The sequence below is a fragment of the Leptodactylus fuscus genome, chromosome 3 (genome assembly GCF_031893055.1).
Source record: "Leptodactylus fuscus isolate aLepFus1 chromosome 3, aLepFus1.hap2, whole genome shotgun sequence".
Classification (NCBI taxonomy): domain Eukaryota; kingdom Metazoa; phylum Chordata; class Amphibia; order Anura; family Leptodactylidae; genus Leptodactylus; species Leptodactylus fuscus.
This window is the reverse complement of record NC_134267.1, coordinates 37,517,871-37,537,186: the sequence shown is the minus strand read 5'-3', so window position 1 is coordinate 37,537,186 and position 19,316 is coordinate 37,517,871. Positions and strand designations below refer to the sequence as shown.

The window sequence follows — 19,316 nt, the reverse complement described above, 5'->3', positions numbered from 1 at the left end:
AGAATTTATTGCATTAATATAGTAGTTCTGGTGTGACCGATTGTAGGCAACACATAGAATTGTGAAAATATCACATTTGTCCTATGTCTGCTTCATAGGAGGTTGTTACAAAGAAGACGGGTTGTGTAAACCACTAATGGAAATTACAGATGTGATAGATAATGAAAGAAGAAGTTGCTATTTGTCTGCCTGACACAGAAACCACACTGTCACCTTAATACTAAGGTCAATGTGACTTGATTATATATTGTGAGTGTAGGCTGTGGATAGTTATCCTGTAAGTCTATGTCTAACCCAACAGGCCTTGTAATATAACCTGGATAAATGCTGCAGATATGTATGTATGTATGAATGAATATTTCTGGGATTCGCAGTGTGTACCGCCCTTGTTAGGTGCTGTTTAGTTGTGTGTTGTTCTTATATCACCCAATATTTCTTCAGCGTAAGGTCGTAGACTGCTGCCCTTACCCTCTCCTGTAAAATATTCAGCTACACTTTACAAAGAAGAACAATGATTTCTGAGGTGCAGGACGTTACTAAAATTTTGGACAACCCACCACCATCACTTACAACTTGCACTGCTTGATCATTTTGTGACTAATAGTTGAAGTTCTGGCACCCTTGCAATTATCACTCCCATTAACGTACGTTAGTGAACAAGTTGTAGGGTGACCTGGCAATCTTGGGTCATGTGAAAGGAGTTGCTCCAACATCGCCATGTGCCCCAACCTAACTTTCAGCTGCCTTGTGGATGAGGGTGATACGTTTATATTGTATTCTGTAATGAATAAGCAGTATCCTGACACCCATCATGTGCGGGGCCGATTTTCATTCAAGGCAGAAGACTGCAATGAATAAAGAATGGTATCTGACCACCTCCCAAGAGCAATTTCCCCCAAACATCCAGGACTGAACTGGTTATGAACAATGCTTTTATGAATCCCCCATGTCACAAGGCAAAAGCGATAACCGTGGCCAGTGTTGGGGACATCAAGGGGTCCCCATGATAGAGTATGTTGCTGAGTTCCAAATTAAATATCAGGCCTGAAGTAATTACGCCCATTATCAGGTCTGGAGAAGTCACACACACACAGCTGATGGTGTATCAAGTGAGTTCTAATTTAATGGTGCACAAAGGTGGTTTAAATACAATACAGACAAGAGCAGGTTGGACTATTCTAACATGGTTGGCATAAAATGATTGGTTATAAGATAAACCTGGCACATGACTATTGGCTGAGGCCTCATGTAATCTGCATATCATTATAGCTTAATGGACTTTGTCCTTTAAACAAAGTTTCAAAAATACTTATGTGTGAACTAACAGCTCTCACTATGTCTATATGTATATATCATGGAAACAGAGATAAGATGTCATGTTGGTGCTAAATGAGTCTCAGTGACCTCCATATACCATGAAGATAAGAGATATACAAATAGCCAGCTGCGACTTACTTATACAGTTTATGTGTGAAAGGTTACAAGATGACTGACGAAATACAAAGATGGAGGATTTGACTCTAACACCAGGAAACTCCCCAGATTTCACTGAGATCCTGAGATGGACAAACAAAACGTAGAAATTGTGAGGAACTCCAAGCACCGGTTAGTAGAGATGAGTGAACACTGTTCGGATCAGCCGATGTGAACAATATTCGGAACAGCCGATCCGAACAGCACGCTCCCATAGAAATGAATGGAAGCACCTGGCACGCAGACTTTGCCGTCGGCCGGCCGCTTAACCCCCCGCGTGCTGGCCACTTCCATTCATTTCTATGGGAGCGTGCTGTTCGGAACGGCTGTTCCGAACAGTGTTCGCTCATCTCTACCGGTTAGGACTTTATCCGGAATGCCATGGGAATTGCAGAAGTCTTGAAAAATAAGGCATTAGATCACTGATCAGAAGGTCACAATGTAAAGTCCCTTAGTGGGAAAATTTAAAAAAAAAAAAAAAAAAAAAAGCACCCATAAATATAAAGCAAAGTTTTAGAAAAAAAAAAATCACAGTATTTTTTTTTTTTTAATAAGGGGATTATTATAAAAGTAAAACTAATGCCACCTTCATCACAACCCATAACAGAAAGTTAACACGTTATATACACGTCTTCACCCCAATGGCAAAGGAAAAAAAAATGTCTCTTGGATTTTGGCACTATAAAAAACCTATTTTGTCTATGAGGTGTGCTATTATGTTACAGAAGCAGTGAGACAAAAAAGATCGATATATATTTATTATCAACTTATTTCTACTGACCCATTGCATAAAATGAAAATGCAAAATCAATATCCAAATTGGTATTTTATATTCTGCTCCTTAATTAAAGAGAGTTATTATAAGTGAATGAGTTAGTGATATGGAGAGCACTGGAGACTTGTAAAGTGGCAGCAATGAGTCCAGACCTGAATCCCATAGAACACCTGTGGGGGAGGAGAGATCTCTTGATGGCAGTTTGGAGAAGGCCCCCTTCACATCTCAGGGACCTGGAGCAGTTTGCCAAAGAAGAATGGTCTAAAATTCCAGCAGAGCCTTGTAAGAAACTCATTACCGGAAGTGGTTGTGCGCAGTTATTGTGTCTAAAGGTTGTGCTACCAAGTATTAGGCTGAGGGGGCCAATACTTTCGTCCGGCCCATTTTTGGAGTTTTGTGTAAAATGATCAATGATTTGACTTTTTTTTTCATTCTCTTTTGTGTTTTTTCATTGCAAGCAAAATAAATGAAGATATTACCAAAGAGTTTGTGCTTGCAATCATTTTCTGGAAGACACTGAGTATTATCTGACAGAATTGCAGGGGGGCCAATACTTTTGGCCAACACTGTATGTATTTAGACATGTCTGTAAGTCTTTACACTTAGTATGTATGGCAGGAATCCCCAAGCCATAGTCCATAGGCATCTGCGGCAGGTGTAACAGACCGCTCACACATGTAGGGAATAAAGCTGCTTATATATAAGAGAAGGATCCGTAAACAGGCCATAGCATTGCTGTGACTGTGTGACGGCCTCGTCCTCCTCCCTTTTTTTTTTTTTTTTTTTATAACAATACCTATGCAGGGGGTTATTCAATGGAATATACTCTCTCATCTCTAGTCTTTAGCAATGCTTCTGTAGCTTGATGCATCTTTATAACATGTCTTCTGAAAGTGGTTTGTGTCGAGTCCTGATTCACACTAACTGAGAAGAACAGGTTTGTCCATAACCAGGCTTTGTGTGCCTTTCTTTAATGAACAAAGCCCTTGTGAAACCAATACTTTCAATCTCATCTCAGAAACTGATCTTTTTGTAATTAGCTCTCTGAGAGTTTATTAAAGGCAGCGGCGACATATTATGCAAAATGTGTTTTTTTTTGTTGCAGATTAAAGGGCCCCTTCACACGGTGTAAGCGCGCCGCTCATTTAGACACGTATACACGTTTACAAGCGCGGCGCTTGAAAACAGAGCCCATTGGTTTAAATATATATATGCCAATATACGCAAGCTTCCCATTGAAATCAATGGGCTGTTTTCAAGCGCCGCGCTCGGACATGTGTAAACGTGTCTAAATGAGCGGCGCGCTTACGCCGTGTGAAGGGGCCCTAAGAGGTATTTTTTTCTTTTGTTATCCAAAGCCAAAATTGGCCTTACAGTGAACATGGAACATAAAGGAATCTCTTTCTCCCTGACTTTGGCTGAAAAAAACGCAGCAAAAGTTGCAACAAAAACACAGCTTTCTGCTGTATCCAACAGAGAACTGGACTTCGGCTATCTCCAGCAGTCCTCTATTAATCTGCAACATACCCTGTATTTTGTGGATAGAGGATAAATCGTTGTGCTGACATTATATCCATGTGAGGTCATAGAATGGGGGTCACTGAGCTTAGGAGCACAGAAGACATTTTTACTTCCCAGAAAACTCCTTTAAGAAAATATGAAGTTGTGCGAGTGAGAGAAAAAAATTACAATGGATGCACCGCATAGAGTCATTTACATACTGCGACATACTGTATAATAGCATCCTATGCACACTTCATGTTTGATCATCGAAAAAACCATTTATTACAAAGAAGAATACACGGAATAGTCTAAAATATTGGGCACTATAGTCACTAAATTTCAACCAAGACGAATTCTACCACTAAACTTTGGAAGACTCTGGTCATAGTCATATTGGCTTGTGTAGAGTTGCCCTCTCTATATATTTACAGTGCTTATTTTTACATCTCTCCGCTTTGGCTCATCTTTAAACAGCAGAGTCTAAAGTAAGCGACTGTCGTCTTGGGTGCTTTGTGTAGACGGATCCGGATGACATTCTAAGATGGACACTTTCTCAAAGTTCATCCAGCTGATCTTCCATACTTCAGAATAACACGTCACCACCTACACGGAAGAAATTCAGCAGGTTATAACAGAAGGTTATAGGATACAATATGATAAAGATATAGGATAGAGAGGTTGTCTAGGAAATATTTTCTTTTGCAAAAATTTGCTAATATTAGGGGGAAAAAAACAACATACTTTATTCATTGACTTTGTTATAGGTCAGCCATGTGACCTTATTCAAGGACTTTTACATAATTTTGTGTTCATCCTACTAATATTATAAAGTTGAAAGTATGTGTATTTGGATGTTGGTGGGTTTGTGTGTTTGGATGTTTGTTCCTCAATCACGCCCAAACCGCTGAACGGAATGGCGTGAGATTTCACACATACCCCTAGATGGCCACCAGGACTGAACGATAGGCTACTTGGTATACCGCTCCAGCCCCCGAAATCCAGAACGTTACCGGCGAAAGTCTGCTCCGACTCCGCTGCGGGACCTCAGATGATGTCACCTCGGCTCTTTCAGATGGCCTCCGATAGGTTCGCGTCACATGCGGGGCGGGACGATGGACACTGTGCGCTACAGAGGGGGCGGAGCTATAGACACACAAGCCGGCCGCCGAGTGACAGGAAGAAGATGGCGTCGCATATGCGGATGGCAGAGCAGGCTGCCTCACATCGCCTCATTAGAGATGCAGCCCTGGGTGGAGGTATATAGGATGAAGCTGGACAGTGTGAAAGCTGAAGAAAATGGAGTCTCATGGAAGATCAGGAGACTACAGAACATGCAGACTATGTCTGTGCAAGAGGAGTATATCGGGTGTAGAGTTTCAGTGAGTAAGATGGGGAATGTGTTGTTCTGCCTCTGATGGAGGAGGGGGGAGAACTGTGGCACATTTCAGCAAGATCCGTTCAGCCCTTTGTAACACAGGAGCTGCTCAGACAGTCACATAACAAAACCCCTGTAATCACAATTGCCCGATGTAGCAGAGTTTAGGCAGCGCTGTAGCACAGCTCAGTAGGCTCTCCATATGCAAACATGTACATACAGCTGGGTATCCTATGCATATGCAGCGATGTAGCAGAGCCGAGACGCGGCAGCAGGCTGATCGAACTCTGGCACATTTCAGCAACATCCATTCAGTCCTTTGTAACGCAGAAGCTGCTCAGACAGTCACATAACCAAACCCCTGTAATCACAATTGCCCAATGTAGCAGAGTTTAGGCAGCGCTGTAGCACACCTCTATAGGCTCTCCATATGCAAACATGTACATACAGCTGAGTATCCTATGCATATGCAGCGATCAGGGGTAAACCTACCTTTTTCGCCACCCGAGGCGGACAACAGAAAGCAGGCAGAAAGAGGACCTGCTCTCTGCCTGAGCGTCAGGGGAGGCTGGTGGAGCAGCGCTGCGTCCACAGGGCCTCCCCAATCCACCGCTCACTTCCCATGCTGGGCTGCAAGACGGTGACGCTAAGCCAGTCCAGGATAGCTTGTCCTGGACTGGCTTAGGTAAGCAAAAATGCCGCCCTCCCCGGGGCCCTGGCATAGCGCCACCTGAAGCGGTCGCTTCAGGTCGCCTCATGGGAGGTGCAGCACTGGCAGCGATGTAGCAGAGCTGAGATGCGGCAACAGGCTGATCGAACTTTGGCAAATTTCTGCAACATCCGTTCAGCCGTTTCCACCACAGAAGCTGCTCAGACACTAACATAAGAAAACCCCTATAATCTAAATGGCCAGATGTAGCAGAGCTTAGGCAGCGCTGTAGCACAGCTCAGTACACTCTCCATTTGCAGAGATGTACCTACAACTGAGTATGCTGCGCATATGCTTCCATGTAGCAGAGCCGAGATGCGGAAGCAGGCAGATCATCCACAACAACAATTGGCTAAATATAAGCGGCTCAGCGCCAACACAAACCCGCAGACGAAGTCGCGGGCAGATGCTAGTAGAGATATAAACTCTAAGGACAACTAGATCGTCACTCTGCAGCTCTTATCTGGTATGGCACGAAGCTGACTGCAGATCGGTATAAAACACCTTGGCATCCATGATTGTATATCCCCATTAACTAGGCTATAATTGTCTACTTTTAATGTGAATTGGCACCAAGCTGACATCCGACAGGTGGAAAACACCTTGGCATCTGTCAAACTATACCATTCCTAATCTCCTGTGCTATTAAAATTAATTATCAATGAAGTCAACATCGCAACGGCGGTCATGATTTTCTCAAAAAGAACAAATTACATTTTTAAAATTGTCAATTATGGCAATAAAATTCCTTATCTGTAAATACATGAAGATATGAAGATATATCACTGTCTTACTCTTTTCAGAGGCTCTTTTTGAAAGTCACATTCATCCAAGATGTACTCCTTGTCCTTCCTACAGACAGTTCTCGCCAACTTCATCTTTAGCATATATTTAATTCCTTTCACAACCTATGAAAAAAATATGCAATTTACATTGAGGTTTCCATGAGGCCTTAGATAAGAGTGTTGTAATATTAATAAAAGGAGTAATATATAGGTATATTTATGCATTATTAGGGTCAGCGGATTGTCTAAGCAGCTTCAATAGTAGTTACTAGAGATGAGCGAGTAGTGTTCGATCGAGTAGGTGTTCGATCGAATACTACGGTATTCGAAATACTCGTACTCGATCGATGCAGAACCAGCGTTGATTGGCAGAATGCTATACATTCTGCCAATCAACGCTGGTTCTTCTCTTACCTTTCCGAAGTCTTTCTCCGCGCTGCGTCCCCGCGTCTTCTTCCGGGTGGAATTCACTCTGCCTAGGCATCCGGCCTAGGCAGAGCCGACTGCACATGCGCGGGCATGCCCTCGCATGCGCAGTCGGCTCTGCTCAGGCGTCGGGCTGGGCAGAGCCGACCGCGCAGTCGGCTCTGCCTAGGCCCCAATGCCTGGGCAGAGTGAATTCCAGCCGGAAGACGCCGCGGGGACGCTGCGCCGGGAGAAGACTTCAAGGGGAATCCAGCCCGACCCTCACTCGTGGACTTGGTAAGTATAATTGTATCGAATTTTGCCTACCCCTGAAACGAGCATTTTCCCCCATAGACTATAATGGGGTTCGAAATCCGTTCGAACAGCCGAACATTGTGCGGCTGTTCAAATCGGATTTCGAACCTCGGACATTTTAGTGTTCGCTCATCTCTAGTAGTTACCCTTTAAAACCTGCACAAGGATGTGGATTATGTACCAAGTGCCAGGTTGATACTTCCTGAGGTGGTCCTGGTGTTGGTAGTAGCTGGCCAGCAGGCCAAGGATCAGGCAAGAGAATGGTCTGGTCCAAGCAGTTGGTTAAAGCAAATGTCTATGGTACAGGAGTCAGGAACAAGTAAATGGTCTGGACCGGTGGCAAGGATTTAGTGGCTTGATACATGCCAAGGTTCAGGCACGAATATCACAGAACGGGAAAAGCAAACAGGAACCTAGCAATAAACTGAGGATCAGTATAATTTGTCAGGATAACAGGTACCCCTGCAGCATACCAGAACCTTATTGCTCATGTGTACGGTAGAAAGCGGAGCAGACTTCTTTAGTTAAGGTCCAGCCAGGATTTTCTAGGAGCACAATTACTAGCACGTACTGAACCAGTGAAGCCTTGCTGCTTGTCCAGACCTTTTGCTTGTTCCTGACTCTTGAACCATAGCTCTCTATTCCTGCATGTACGTGACAAGCACCAATCCCCGGACAGAAATGGACAACCTGGGACTGAGAGCAAGGCACTGATACATAGATTGGTAAGCCAGGAGGAGTGAGAAACAGAACCCTGGCTGCAATGAATTGGTGTTAAAATTATGATCATAATTAAGCTTTTGTCCAGTGTGAGAAAGTGAAGGGTGTGGTCTGGAAGGACAGGTATGTTCTCAGCCAGGCAGCTAAAGGGTGTTTAGTAAAGACCCACACCAGGGAGGTCAGCTGTGTAATTAAGCTTTGATATAGTCTGTGTGTCAGGACTAGGAGCTGTGGCACCACACTGACAAAGCTGAGAGTTCCTGTGTGAACTGAACCTACAAACCAGGTACTGTGCCACCGTTTGATGTACCCAGAGCGAGAGTCTGGCAGCCAGGCTCCTGTATAGTCAGGGAATATTTTCTGTTATAGTTAGTTCTCAGCCGAGAAGGCTTTTGTTTTGTTTGCTTATGCCTTTGCAAAAGCAGTTTATGCACCACAAGTGAAATAAATGCTGAACTTGTGTGCAACCCAGTCTCTGTGTCCCCGTTTCCTGCACTGCTACCAAGCATCTACCACACCAGACTTCAGCAAAATTGCAATGAAAAAATTCAGTTTATTATAAATTACAGCAAAATCTGATCTGAATACAATGTGTGAATATACGTTTAAAAATTACTCACCTGTATCATGGCTTTCTGTATCTCTAACTCTTTAGAAAGATAGATATCATTGGACATGTTATTATAGGCATAGACCGTGATCCTCACTGCTTTCTTTACTTCAGGGTCATTGGTGCTGGCATTTCTGGGAAATCCAGGGGCTACCGTCGTCCTGCAGGCTCCTGTAACAAAAAAAACATATCTATCAATCTGTATTGTGAAAGACAAAAACATTCCTAGTCAATTCCATTGTAATACCGTCTCTATACTATATTGTAAAAACAAATCTACAAATCTCTATAAAGTTGACTAATTGAACCCTCCTTGGTATTGCCACAGCTACTATTCCAATACTGTACCTATATGGACAGGTCTCTGTCAGTTTTGGTCCTTACGTTGCTAACATTGACCATACACATTAGATTTTAGACCTCTGAAGTGTCAGATTTTAGACTGTCTGGTGTTGGTTGGATGTACAGAAACCTATGATAGACTGTCCCATATAGTCAACTAAAGTTGGTCACAACCAAAATCTTGTGTGGTGGATTTTTTTTCCCTCTGTCATTGTTTGTCCTTGTGATCTGTTTTGTATGGATTACACTGACAGACCTGTGGGCAAATTTTTGCATTGTGGGCATATGTTTGTACTACTTATGCCACAGCCCAGATTGAGGGATCTGGAGGATGGGAGTAATAATGGCGGATGGCTGTGCCACCAGGTAGGCCGAGTGCCCTCAACCACTCTCCACAGCTCTGCGCCTAGGCCGGACACCAATGAGGAGGGCCTGCTTTGCTACCAGATGTTGGTAGTAGTAGTTCACCCAGGGCACTTCCAGTTCTGAGCCGGGGTTGTGGTTTTCGGAAGGGCCTTGGTGGTAATGCCAGAAAGACTCAGGAAACTGCAGTGCAGTTGAAACAGGTTACTACTTTACTCAGCAAACTGTAAACCATTGTGCTTCCAAATGGGTAGTAGTCTCCCACTGTTAAGTTCTTCCAGCCTTGGTCTTGAGGTGTGCCCAGTGATGACAAGGCTCTCCTAAGACTTGTTGGACCGATCTCCACACTCACGCCACCTCCTGCAGAAGATAGTGGGATCTGTACTCCTAGGAAGTCCTTGCAGGAGTCTAGTTATCTATTAGCAGCAGGTCCTAGATCACACTTGCAGACACAGGATTCCTTCTCTACTACTGGCTCAGTGTCCAAATATCAGACAGCTGAAATCCCTGTCTCAGGTCTTTATGAGAGCCATAGGCTTGTATTTCTTCCCTCTGGGGCTGAATGGAAGCCATTGGACCTTAGTGCAACAGAACTGGCTTGCTCTCTCTCCTTTGCACTACTCCAACTCTAGAAACAGAGGGTCCAATGGTTCCCCTGAAGACAAAAGTCTCCTCAGACACCACAGAGTGACCTGTGATCAAGACAGGACTGTACCAAGTGTGAGAAAGCAAACAGTATGGAGGAGCAATTGGGAGAGCTGTAAACAACGACATAGAACATATAGACAGGACATACAAACATACCCAGAGGTTGGGTATGCTGGGATGCTGCATTAACACATACCTATGAAATGTACAGAATTTCCTGTTTTCAGGATTTCATTAACATTAAATGACTGTCATCTGTTGATTTTCCAAGTGTCTGGGGTTGTCGAGAATTTGTCGGAAGGTTCATGATTTTTAATATTTATGGCCAGCTCTCCTCTCCTCTGTATGTCTGTGCAGGCACTACCAGAAATCATATTCCCAATAAGACAGAGACGGATTCTGGCACGGCCATTAAAGGACTTCCAAGGTTGCAGGAAAATTGAGCAAGGTCTCTGATTTTTAGGTTTGCTCATTCTCCAGGGCCTCCGATCATTATACGTTGAGGTCCGAAGAGACCATAGTGTATAATAGCAGGTAATGGGCCCTAATTATCTACCGATCCCCCTCTCCTGCTCACAGCCACCTCAGCTTCCCGTTCTTCCCTCCATGGGGACCCAGCAACATGGTCTGAGATGCCCTGGAGGCAATACGTGAGCAGGAACTGGGATTGGTAAGCAAGAAGGGCCCATTACTTGTTGGGTCTAATCTATTGAAGAAAAATAAAAAATCCAGCAGGGGGCCCCCTGTGTAAATCATCCATATGATCATGAGCATGCTCATAAGTGAGGAGACTGTTGCAAAAATAAATCACCTAGATAACAAGATATGGAAGCACATAATTTGGCTTAGTGGTTAATGTGAGTACTGCAGGATTTTTACAAACATAGGCTGCATGCACACGGAGTTACGCCGGGCTTGTAAAAATACTCATTCACAGCCGTACACGTGAGCGCTGCGGACGGCTCCCGAACACTTCCCATTCACTTCAATGGGAGCGCTCGTAACGCCGGCTCGTAATGCAGCTATAGATAATAACATGGAAATTTAAAAAATGTAAAAATAGGTTTAACATAAAAAGATTGGATTTAAATAATAGAGATCTTTCTGGTGACAAAATCTATAGTCATCTGATAAATCTCCCACCATAGCTCCAATGGTCGCTGCTGATCTTTTGTGATCTTCCATGTGACTATTCTAATCTGCCAAGGTCAGTCATGTTGTGAGGCACTGTTATAGCTTGTGTTATAAATGGACGTGAACGAAGCCTGAATCTGCCAGTCATTATATTGCAGTATCATAAGTACAGCACTGTAATGACTATGTGTCACATTATGCAGCATATGCTGAACATAGTCTTATCCTGATCATGGAGTGGGTGGAAATGAGACAAAGAACATTTAGCCTGAGGTCTAGACTCTTTATCTATTTTATGACAAGCAATGAATGAAAGCAAAAGGCATTGTGTTCTCTGCAAGAATATAAAGAGAGATAACTTTGCAGTTCTTCTGGCAGCGCTGTGTACTCAGTGGCGGTTTGTCAGTATGTCACAACCCTATCTCTGTAACCGAAAACCTGACTGCATAGATATCTGCTGCCTGTCTGAGCCCTGGTGTATTTCCCAATCCAAAGATTAGCCCAGCATCACTCAATAGACACGATAACTGAAGGCTAGAATGAATTTTGCAAGCATAAAGATGAGCAGACAGACCAAAATTTTAGGATTGTCCAAGTTTTCCAAACACATTGACAAGCGTTGAGTTTATGAAAGCACACGGACCCCATAGACTATAATGGAGTTTTCTGCGCGGTGTCCGCACAAATAATGCATAGAGAAAAGTACTTCATGAACTACTTTCTTCTCCGCATGACTCGTGCGGAAACCGCGTGGAAAACACACGGACCCCATTATAGTTTATGGGGTCCATGTGCTTTCATAAGCTCACCGCTTGTCAATGCATTCAGTATTTCACGGGGGGTCCACATGCGCAATACCGAACACAGATGTGAACCAGGTCTTAATAAGGAACCATATGCTAACATACTGTAATGGGAAAGTACTGCACTTGCTATCTGTGATGGTCCCATAAAGTTGAACGATATGGCAGTAGACATGTGTATCTTCATGGAGTGAACCGTACCCCATTCTTGTAAAGGCCCCCTAGCAACGAGGATAATGTACCCTGCAACATGGCACAAATTGTTCCAAACATGAACAAGGGTTCACTTGCGGATTTCAAAGCAACTAAGCATCTGAGAGATATACTAGAAGAACAAGTCCAATGTGTCACAAGGGAACAAGGGAATGAGTCACCAGAAAATGACCTATTTTTAACAATGTTTTGATCTTAAGACTATTTAAGAATTTTTTATATATTTTTTTTTTTATTTTCCAAGGTAGTGTCTATGTTTTTAAAAAAAGTATTTTTTATGTAGATTGTGAGCCCCATATAGGGATCACAATGTACATTTTTTTTCCTATCAGTATGTCTCTGTAGAATGGGAGGAAACCCATACAAACACAGGGAGAACATACAAACTCCTTGCAGAAGTTGTTTCTGATGGGATTCGAACCCAGGACTCTAGCGCTGCAAGGCTGCAGTGCTAACCACTGAGCCATCGTATTGCCCCTTGTTTTAAAAAAAAGTATTGCATCCCGCAATTTCCACTCTGGCCAATAAGCCTAATAATAGACTTACACTTGTCAATTCAGAAGCGATTTTATTTTCAGCAGTCACTGTACTTACAGAGAGGATTACAATAGAAGATAACAGGTCTATAGATAACGAAATGGCCCATCATTACATCTATTACTGACAGTAGATAAAATCACAGCTCATTGTTTGTATAGAAAATACCTAGAAAACTCTCCCACACCTCAAAGAGTTGGATACAGTCTATTATATATATTTTTTTATCATGCACACCTTGAAACCTTTACTCTGCCCACCCAAATTTACACAGAAAAATAATCTTTTACAGTATAGATCCACTCAAACGAAAAAGTATACAGCATGCAGGATAACCCCTCCCCCCTTACATTTTTCAGATTTTCGTTTTCATCTCCCTGCTTCAACTCCTCCCCCATAACATTTTTATTTTTCTGTTTACAGAAAATGGTACCATTTGATATTCCATGCAGCAGGGGTGCCCAATACGTCGATCGCGATCTACCGGTCGATTGCAAAGGACGTATGGGTCGATCGCGGGATGCAGCCAGGGATCCCCGGTGTCTGCTTGTCTGCTTGTGAACAAGCACTCCGAACACTTGCAGGCCGGGCAGCAGCAGCTCCGGGGGATGACACGCTCCCCGCTCTTAGGGATGGAGGGAGCCGGGGTGCTGCTTGTTCACAGCGCAGGCTGAGAGTCATCTGCCGCAGCCCCAGCCCCAGCCTGCCAGTGTCCAGAGATAACTCTCAGCCTGCGCAGTGAACAAGCAGACACTGGGGATCCGTGGGCGGCCACAGAACGCCGCTGTCTCCTGCTCTCACGCTCCGCCCGACCCCACATGCACGGCCCCTCCCACAGACATGCCCCGCCCCACCCAGTAGATCTTTTGCCTTGGTCAGTATATAAAGTAGCTGACATACTGAAAAAGTGTGAGCACCCCTGCCATACAGTGTACTGGGAAGTTGTAAAAAAAAAAAAAATTTAGAATGAGGTGGAACTGGAGAAAAACTGCATTTGGGCATCATTCTTACGGACTTTGATTTTATGGTGTTCACCTTGCAGCCAAAATGACATGTCATCTGTATTCTATGGGTTGGTAAGATTCCAGGGATACCAAATTTATCTTTATTTAGTGTTTTTCTTTTTTGTTTTGTTTTTTACATTTTAACTTAAAAAAATCCAAAATTTAGCCAAATTCTTGTAGTTGCCATATTCTGACACCTGTAACTTTTTTTTAATATTTCCATGTACGGGGATGCATAGGCGTAACTAAAGTCTTGTGGGCCTGGTGCAATCTTTTGTCCGGGGCCCCCTACTTCATCCCTACAGTGAATTCTTGATAGTGATGGTTACGGGTGCTAAGGAGTTTAATCCACCTCAGTGTGGTTAGGGGAATCTGTGGGTCTCCTTGGCTTATGGGCCAGATGGAAGCTGCAATCTCAATGCTGATGCCAGTGCTTATGGGCCCCTCAAGTTACACCCCTGCTCCCCTTTCCATTGTAGTGATGATGGTAAATCGCACTCTAAAAGACAGATAGAGCGGCACTGCCTATCATTAGATCTTCATTTTACATGTATATTTGTTATGTTGTGTCCTCTCAGAAGCCTCTCCTATCAGATTGACTAGGAAACTGACACTATGCGGAAATAACACTCACTGTGTGATTCACACTTTGTAATATAAGACCCCTTACCAAAGAGGAAACCACACAAGGTTACAAGAAACTATTACTACTAATTGAAAGAGGGAATGTCAGAAACTGATGCCAGATCTATGCAACACTCAACGGCCTCATACACAAGAGTAGGCATGGAGAGTAAGAGAAGCAAATCATAGGAAGGTCTCTGGATGCCCCTGGGCAGGACATTTTGTAGGTTCTGCCCTCTCCTAATATGAATGGTGTTAAAAAAAAACAAACAAAAAAACAAACACCCAAACTGTTCCCCACTATGTAGAACTGTCTGCTTTGCTTTCCCTTCTACCCGTAGCTTAAAAAAATAAAAATAAAATAAAATAAAAAAGTTATGCCAGTTGTCATGGATCGGAGTGACACCCAAAGATATACCCACTCACTATATACCAATTCTGGGGGTTATCCATTCATCTTACTCAACAAACACATAGGACTGGTTTTTTGCTCTTTAGGTTGGGGCCCCACGTTGCGGAAACGCAGGTTTTTTTTTTGTTACAGATTTTGCTGTGGTTTTTTTGAGCCAAAGCCAAGAATGTCTACAAAAGGAATCAGAAATATATAGGAAATTCTTATACTTCTACCTTCTGCTCAATCCACTCCTGGTTTTGGCTTTAAAGACCGCGGCAAAATCTGCAAAAAAAAAAAAAGCTGCATTTCTGCAACGTGGGGGCTCAGCTTTACATCGCTCACACCCGTTACACAGACTGTGCTCTCCCGTTCTAACTCCCAGCAGAATCGGCGCTGAAATAAAGACTCCCATTGACTTGCAAGGAAAATGGAAGTCAATGGGAAGTCAATTTTTTCAGCGCTGATTCTGCTGCAAGTTATCGTGCCAGAATCAGCGCCAACTTTCTCCGTGTGAATGACCCCTTAAAAGGATGCACTTTTGGCCTTCATTGAGTAAATAAGGGCTATGGCTACATTCAGGATATATCAGATATGTTCATAGAACAAGAGTGAACCCTGGCAAAAACTCCATACTAAATGTGGAGGAGAAACGCAATAGGAGCAGGAACTTTTTGAACACTTTGAGGTATACTTTGCTTTTTTCAAAGGCAGACATATTGAAATGTCAGGGGTGATGTCTTTGTATATAGGTCTCATTTGCAGAAGACATTCGTAGGGTGCAGTCACACAGGGGAAAATGGTGCTGAATTTGGTGTGGAATCCGCTAGCAGAAAAGGAACCCATTAAAGTCAATAGGAGGCTTTTTTTTCCCACGTGGATTTTGAGGCGGATTCCACTCCAAATTCAGCACTGTTTTCCTCCATTTCAATGCACCCTTCCTTCTACTTAAAAGAAAACAAAAACCTATAAAATACACACATAGCGGATATAAAGTCACATCCATTTTTTGAAGGTTAACTTTTTTTTTGGCCAAAGATACAAGTATGATGTGTCCCACCAGTCACTTGCTGAATTCTCACATTCTGTGGCCTAGTTTTGCTTCCGAGTGAAGTTCTATTTCAGATTTATCTTCGGTGTACATCTCTACATTCACACCGCTTAGCTCATCGCCTATGTGTGTGTATAACACACCGCCATAGCGTCCTCTTAGTGAATGGCATTCAGGCAATATTTTCTAAGGTTTGACATAATTCATCAAAAATTGCAAGGGAAAACAGAAATATTCTCACAGGTAAATATTAGGAATTCTCCTCTTCTTCCCCTGTGCTAGGATCCTGCAGAACTAGGTATATGGAGTGTTACATGAGTTGCTCGGGATTAAGGAAAGATGACGTCTTCTAGAAATATCACCATACATATCCATACTAGCCACCACTGCAGACCAAGTATATACTCGAGTATAAGCCGACCTGAATATAAGCCGACCCCCCTAATTTTACCACAAAAAAAACTGGGAAAACTTATTGACTCGAATATAAGGCGAGGGGGGGGGGGGGGAATGCAGCGGCTACTGGAAAATTTCAAAAATTAAAATGGTTTTTGGGTGCAGTAGGTGCTGGGGAAGGGGAGGGGAGGGGGTGTTTTGGTTGTCTGTCTGCCCCTTCTCTGAGCTTGAGGACTGGGTCCCCGTCCCCCCCCCTTGGAACTCAGCACTGCAGACCCTATATTCAGTAGACCGGGCACTTTCAGACACAGGGATACCTAATGTGTTTGTGTTTCACAGTCATTTTCTACTTTTGTATGTATTCTAGGGAAAGGAGGGATTTAGAACTTTTATTTTTTTCCCCCACTATTTTATGGGAGATTCTATACATTACTATTGCGGCTGTCACTGTCATTGACCCCCCCCCCCCCCAAAAAAAAAAAAAAAATAAAAAAAATAATTTTTTTTTTTTTTTTTTGCTTGACTTGAGTTTAAGCCGAGGGGGGCTTTTTCAGCACGATAACTGTGCTTAAAAATTTGGCTTATACTCGGGTATATATGGTAATAGGTATATTTAATTCCGCCCCGAATGCGTGGATACTTAGGATATCCTGTCCTTTTTAGGGCTAGGACATGCTTACATTTGCTGGGACTAGTGCTACTGAAAAATTGAGACAGCTGGAAAGTTTCCATGTCCATAAAAAAAAAACCAAAACGATAATTGCTCTGTGCACCACTGGATGAAGTTTTAGGATATGTTCAAACAGAGGAAAAGGTGGCGGAAACCATTCCGTTGCAGTATACTACTCCTGATTAGACCCAAATGAATGGGCCTAAACAGGAGCGTGCCTCGAGCCGTGGACACTGCGGCGAATTTACCTGTGGAATCCACGGCAAGATACAGTATCTCGCTTCTTTTTTCTGCTACTAGCTAGAGGAAAAAAACAAAAACACGAGTGGCTCCCATTGAACATCCCATCGCAGCATCCCACTCCTGATGAGGCCCGAATGAATGGAAGAGGAGGGAGTCTCGAGCCGCGGACGTCATGGCTGTCTCAGCCACGGAATCCGCGGGGAGAAGGGGCATTTCGCTTCTAGCGGAAAAAAAGAGCGAGCGTCTCCCACTGAAATGAATGGGGCCTTTTTTGCAGGTGAATACTGCCTCAAAATCTGACTGCAAAAAACTCTGTGTGAACTAGCCCTTAATCTATTTTATGGTGCTGTTCTCATTAGTAGGCTCATCAGGAAAAAAGTTTTATCTCCCTGCTGGAGATTTTTTACAGTCTGAACATTAAAGGGCAGTCTAATTTAATTATTACTACATGTTTCATACAAAAAGCCTAAAGTCCATGAACGGTGAACATGACAATGGAAAATGGATGTTTTTTGAACAGTTGCCACAGGGCCATTTTGAAACACTTTATTTATTTTTTTTACCGCAGACCCCATATTGTGTAAAAGCTCCTTTTTTTGTTGCAGATTTTGCTAGTTTCTTTTGGGTCAATGCACACAGAGTTTTTGGCGAGGATTTTGACGCTGAATCCGCGTCAGAATCTGCCTCCAAAAAACGCCTCATCAAAGAGTTCTATGTATTCCGCTAGCTTTTTTTTTTTCCTGCTAGCGGATAAAGAAAGCGACATGACCTTTCTTCAGGCAGATTCGGCCTGAAAAAAACAATGGGAGTCAAAGGGAGGCGGAAAAACCGCTAGCAGTTTTTTCAAAGTCCATACACTGTGCTGGAGGAAAAAAACCTAAAAAAAAAACCGCTCCAAAAAACCATTTCCTAATTCCTGAAGCAGATTTTTTCCTTTGCAAAATACTCCGTGTGCATTGACCCTTTAAGTCAAAACCAGGTAGGAAATAGAAAATATATAGGAAGTTCTTACGCTGAGTTCACTCATAGTTTTAAGGTCAGGATTTTGAGGCCAAATTCGCATCAAAATCCTGACCAAAAAGATGGCTCCCATTGAAATCAAATCCACCTGAAGACACTCCCTCCTCCCGACTAGGCGCAGTCATTGGGCCTAATCTGGAGCGGTGTTCGCGACTGGATGCCGGTGCACTGCACTGGCATTCATTCGCGGCTACCCGTTTTGTGGCCCAGAAACTGAGGCGGCCTCCACCTCAGTTTCCGGACCAAAAAACTCAGTGTGCACTCTGCCTTATATTTCTCCCTTCTCCTGGCTTTGACTTAGAAAACTGCAGCAAAATCTGCAACAAAAAAAGCAAATTTTCCACAATTAGCCTTAAAAACGTCTGTGTACAGGCCATTATACAGTGTATATAAGGCCTTAGCCTACATTCAGACCATGGGTGAAATTGGCCGTGAAAAATGTCAGTTTTTCACCCATGGGGCACCCGTCCTCTCTGATCCCTCATACACTGCAATTAATAATGGACAAACATAAAGCGTGACCTGTATATGGACGGTCCATTACAACAATATTGGTCATGTGAATAGCCGCCATGTGCAATAATGAATATTAATGAATGGCGATAGCATTGATGTGAATATATGATTAGACTAAGGCCACATGGGAAGTATCCGCAGGGGGTCAGCCATAGCACTAGTAGCACAGAGAATAAAATTTAAGCAAATCCACCTGCTGCCACTAACACCCGCACGCAACGTGAGGACAGATACAGGTTTGTAACCTACAGAATGTCAATTACAGCTGCAGTTTTTACCTACAATGACTCTTGTAAGCGAGCCGCAGCTCGGATGGATTTCTCCATGGTGGGAAGTATACCGCTGGTGGAAATTGAGCAGCACTTGGTGTATGTGGTGCAGCCTTATAGAGGAGATATAAAAGCACTTACCACTATGGATCCCAGCTGAAGCACCGACTGCTAGGAATAAGAGGATTGCAAAGCTCCACGGGGCAGACATGGTCACAGAGGAGATGGTGATGAGAAGACGGCAGGCTGGAGTATGTCAGATTGTCACAGGAAGATAAATTCGTATGTGGAAACTTAGTGGTGACAAATGGTTAGTACTGTATTCTTCCTGTTACTAGCAATGCACAGCCCCGTAACCACTCCGACCACTGCCAACGCCAGCCCCACACACTCATAACAGCTCATTTACATAATTAGACAAT

General features: G+C 43.4%; 2 protein-coding genes across 2 annotated transcripts in view; one reads left to right on the top strand and one right to left on the bottom strand.

Annotated features, from left to right (window-relative positions):
- ACSS1 (acyl-CoA synthetase short chain family member 1) overlaps positions 1-19,316 on the top strand; it is a 413,920-nt gene that overhangs the window by 115,211 nt on the left and 279,393 nt on the right. The window lies entirely within an intron of this gene.
- Positions 4,088-19,126, bottom strand: CST7 (cystatin F). Its single transcript, XM_075266550.1, has 4 exons — positions 19,036-19,126; positions 8,681-8,841; positions 6,630-6,743; positions 4,088-4,354 (listed from the first exon to the last, which is right to left on the bottom strand). Exons 1-4 carry the CDS (start codon positions 19,103-19,105, stop codon positions 4,232-4,234), a joined length of 468 nt encoding a protein of 155 aa, XP_075122651.1. The 5' UTR covers positions 19,106-19,126; the 3' UTR covers positions 4,088-4,231.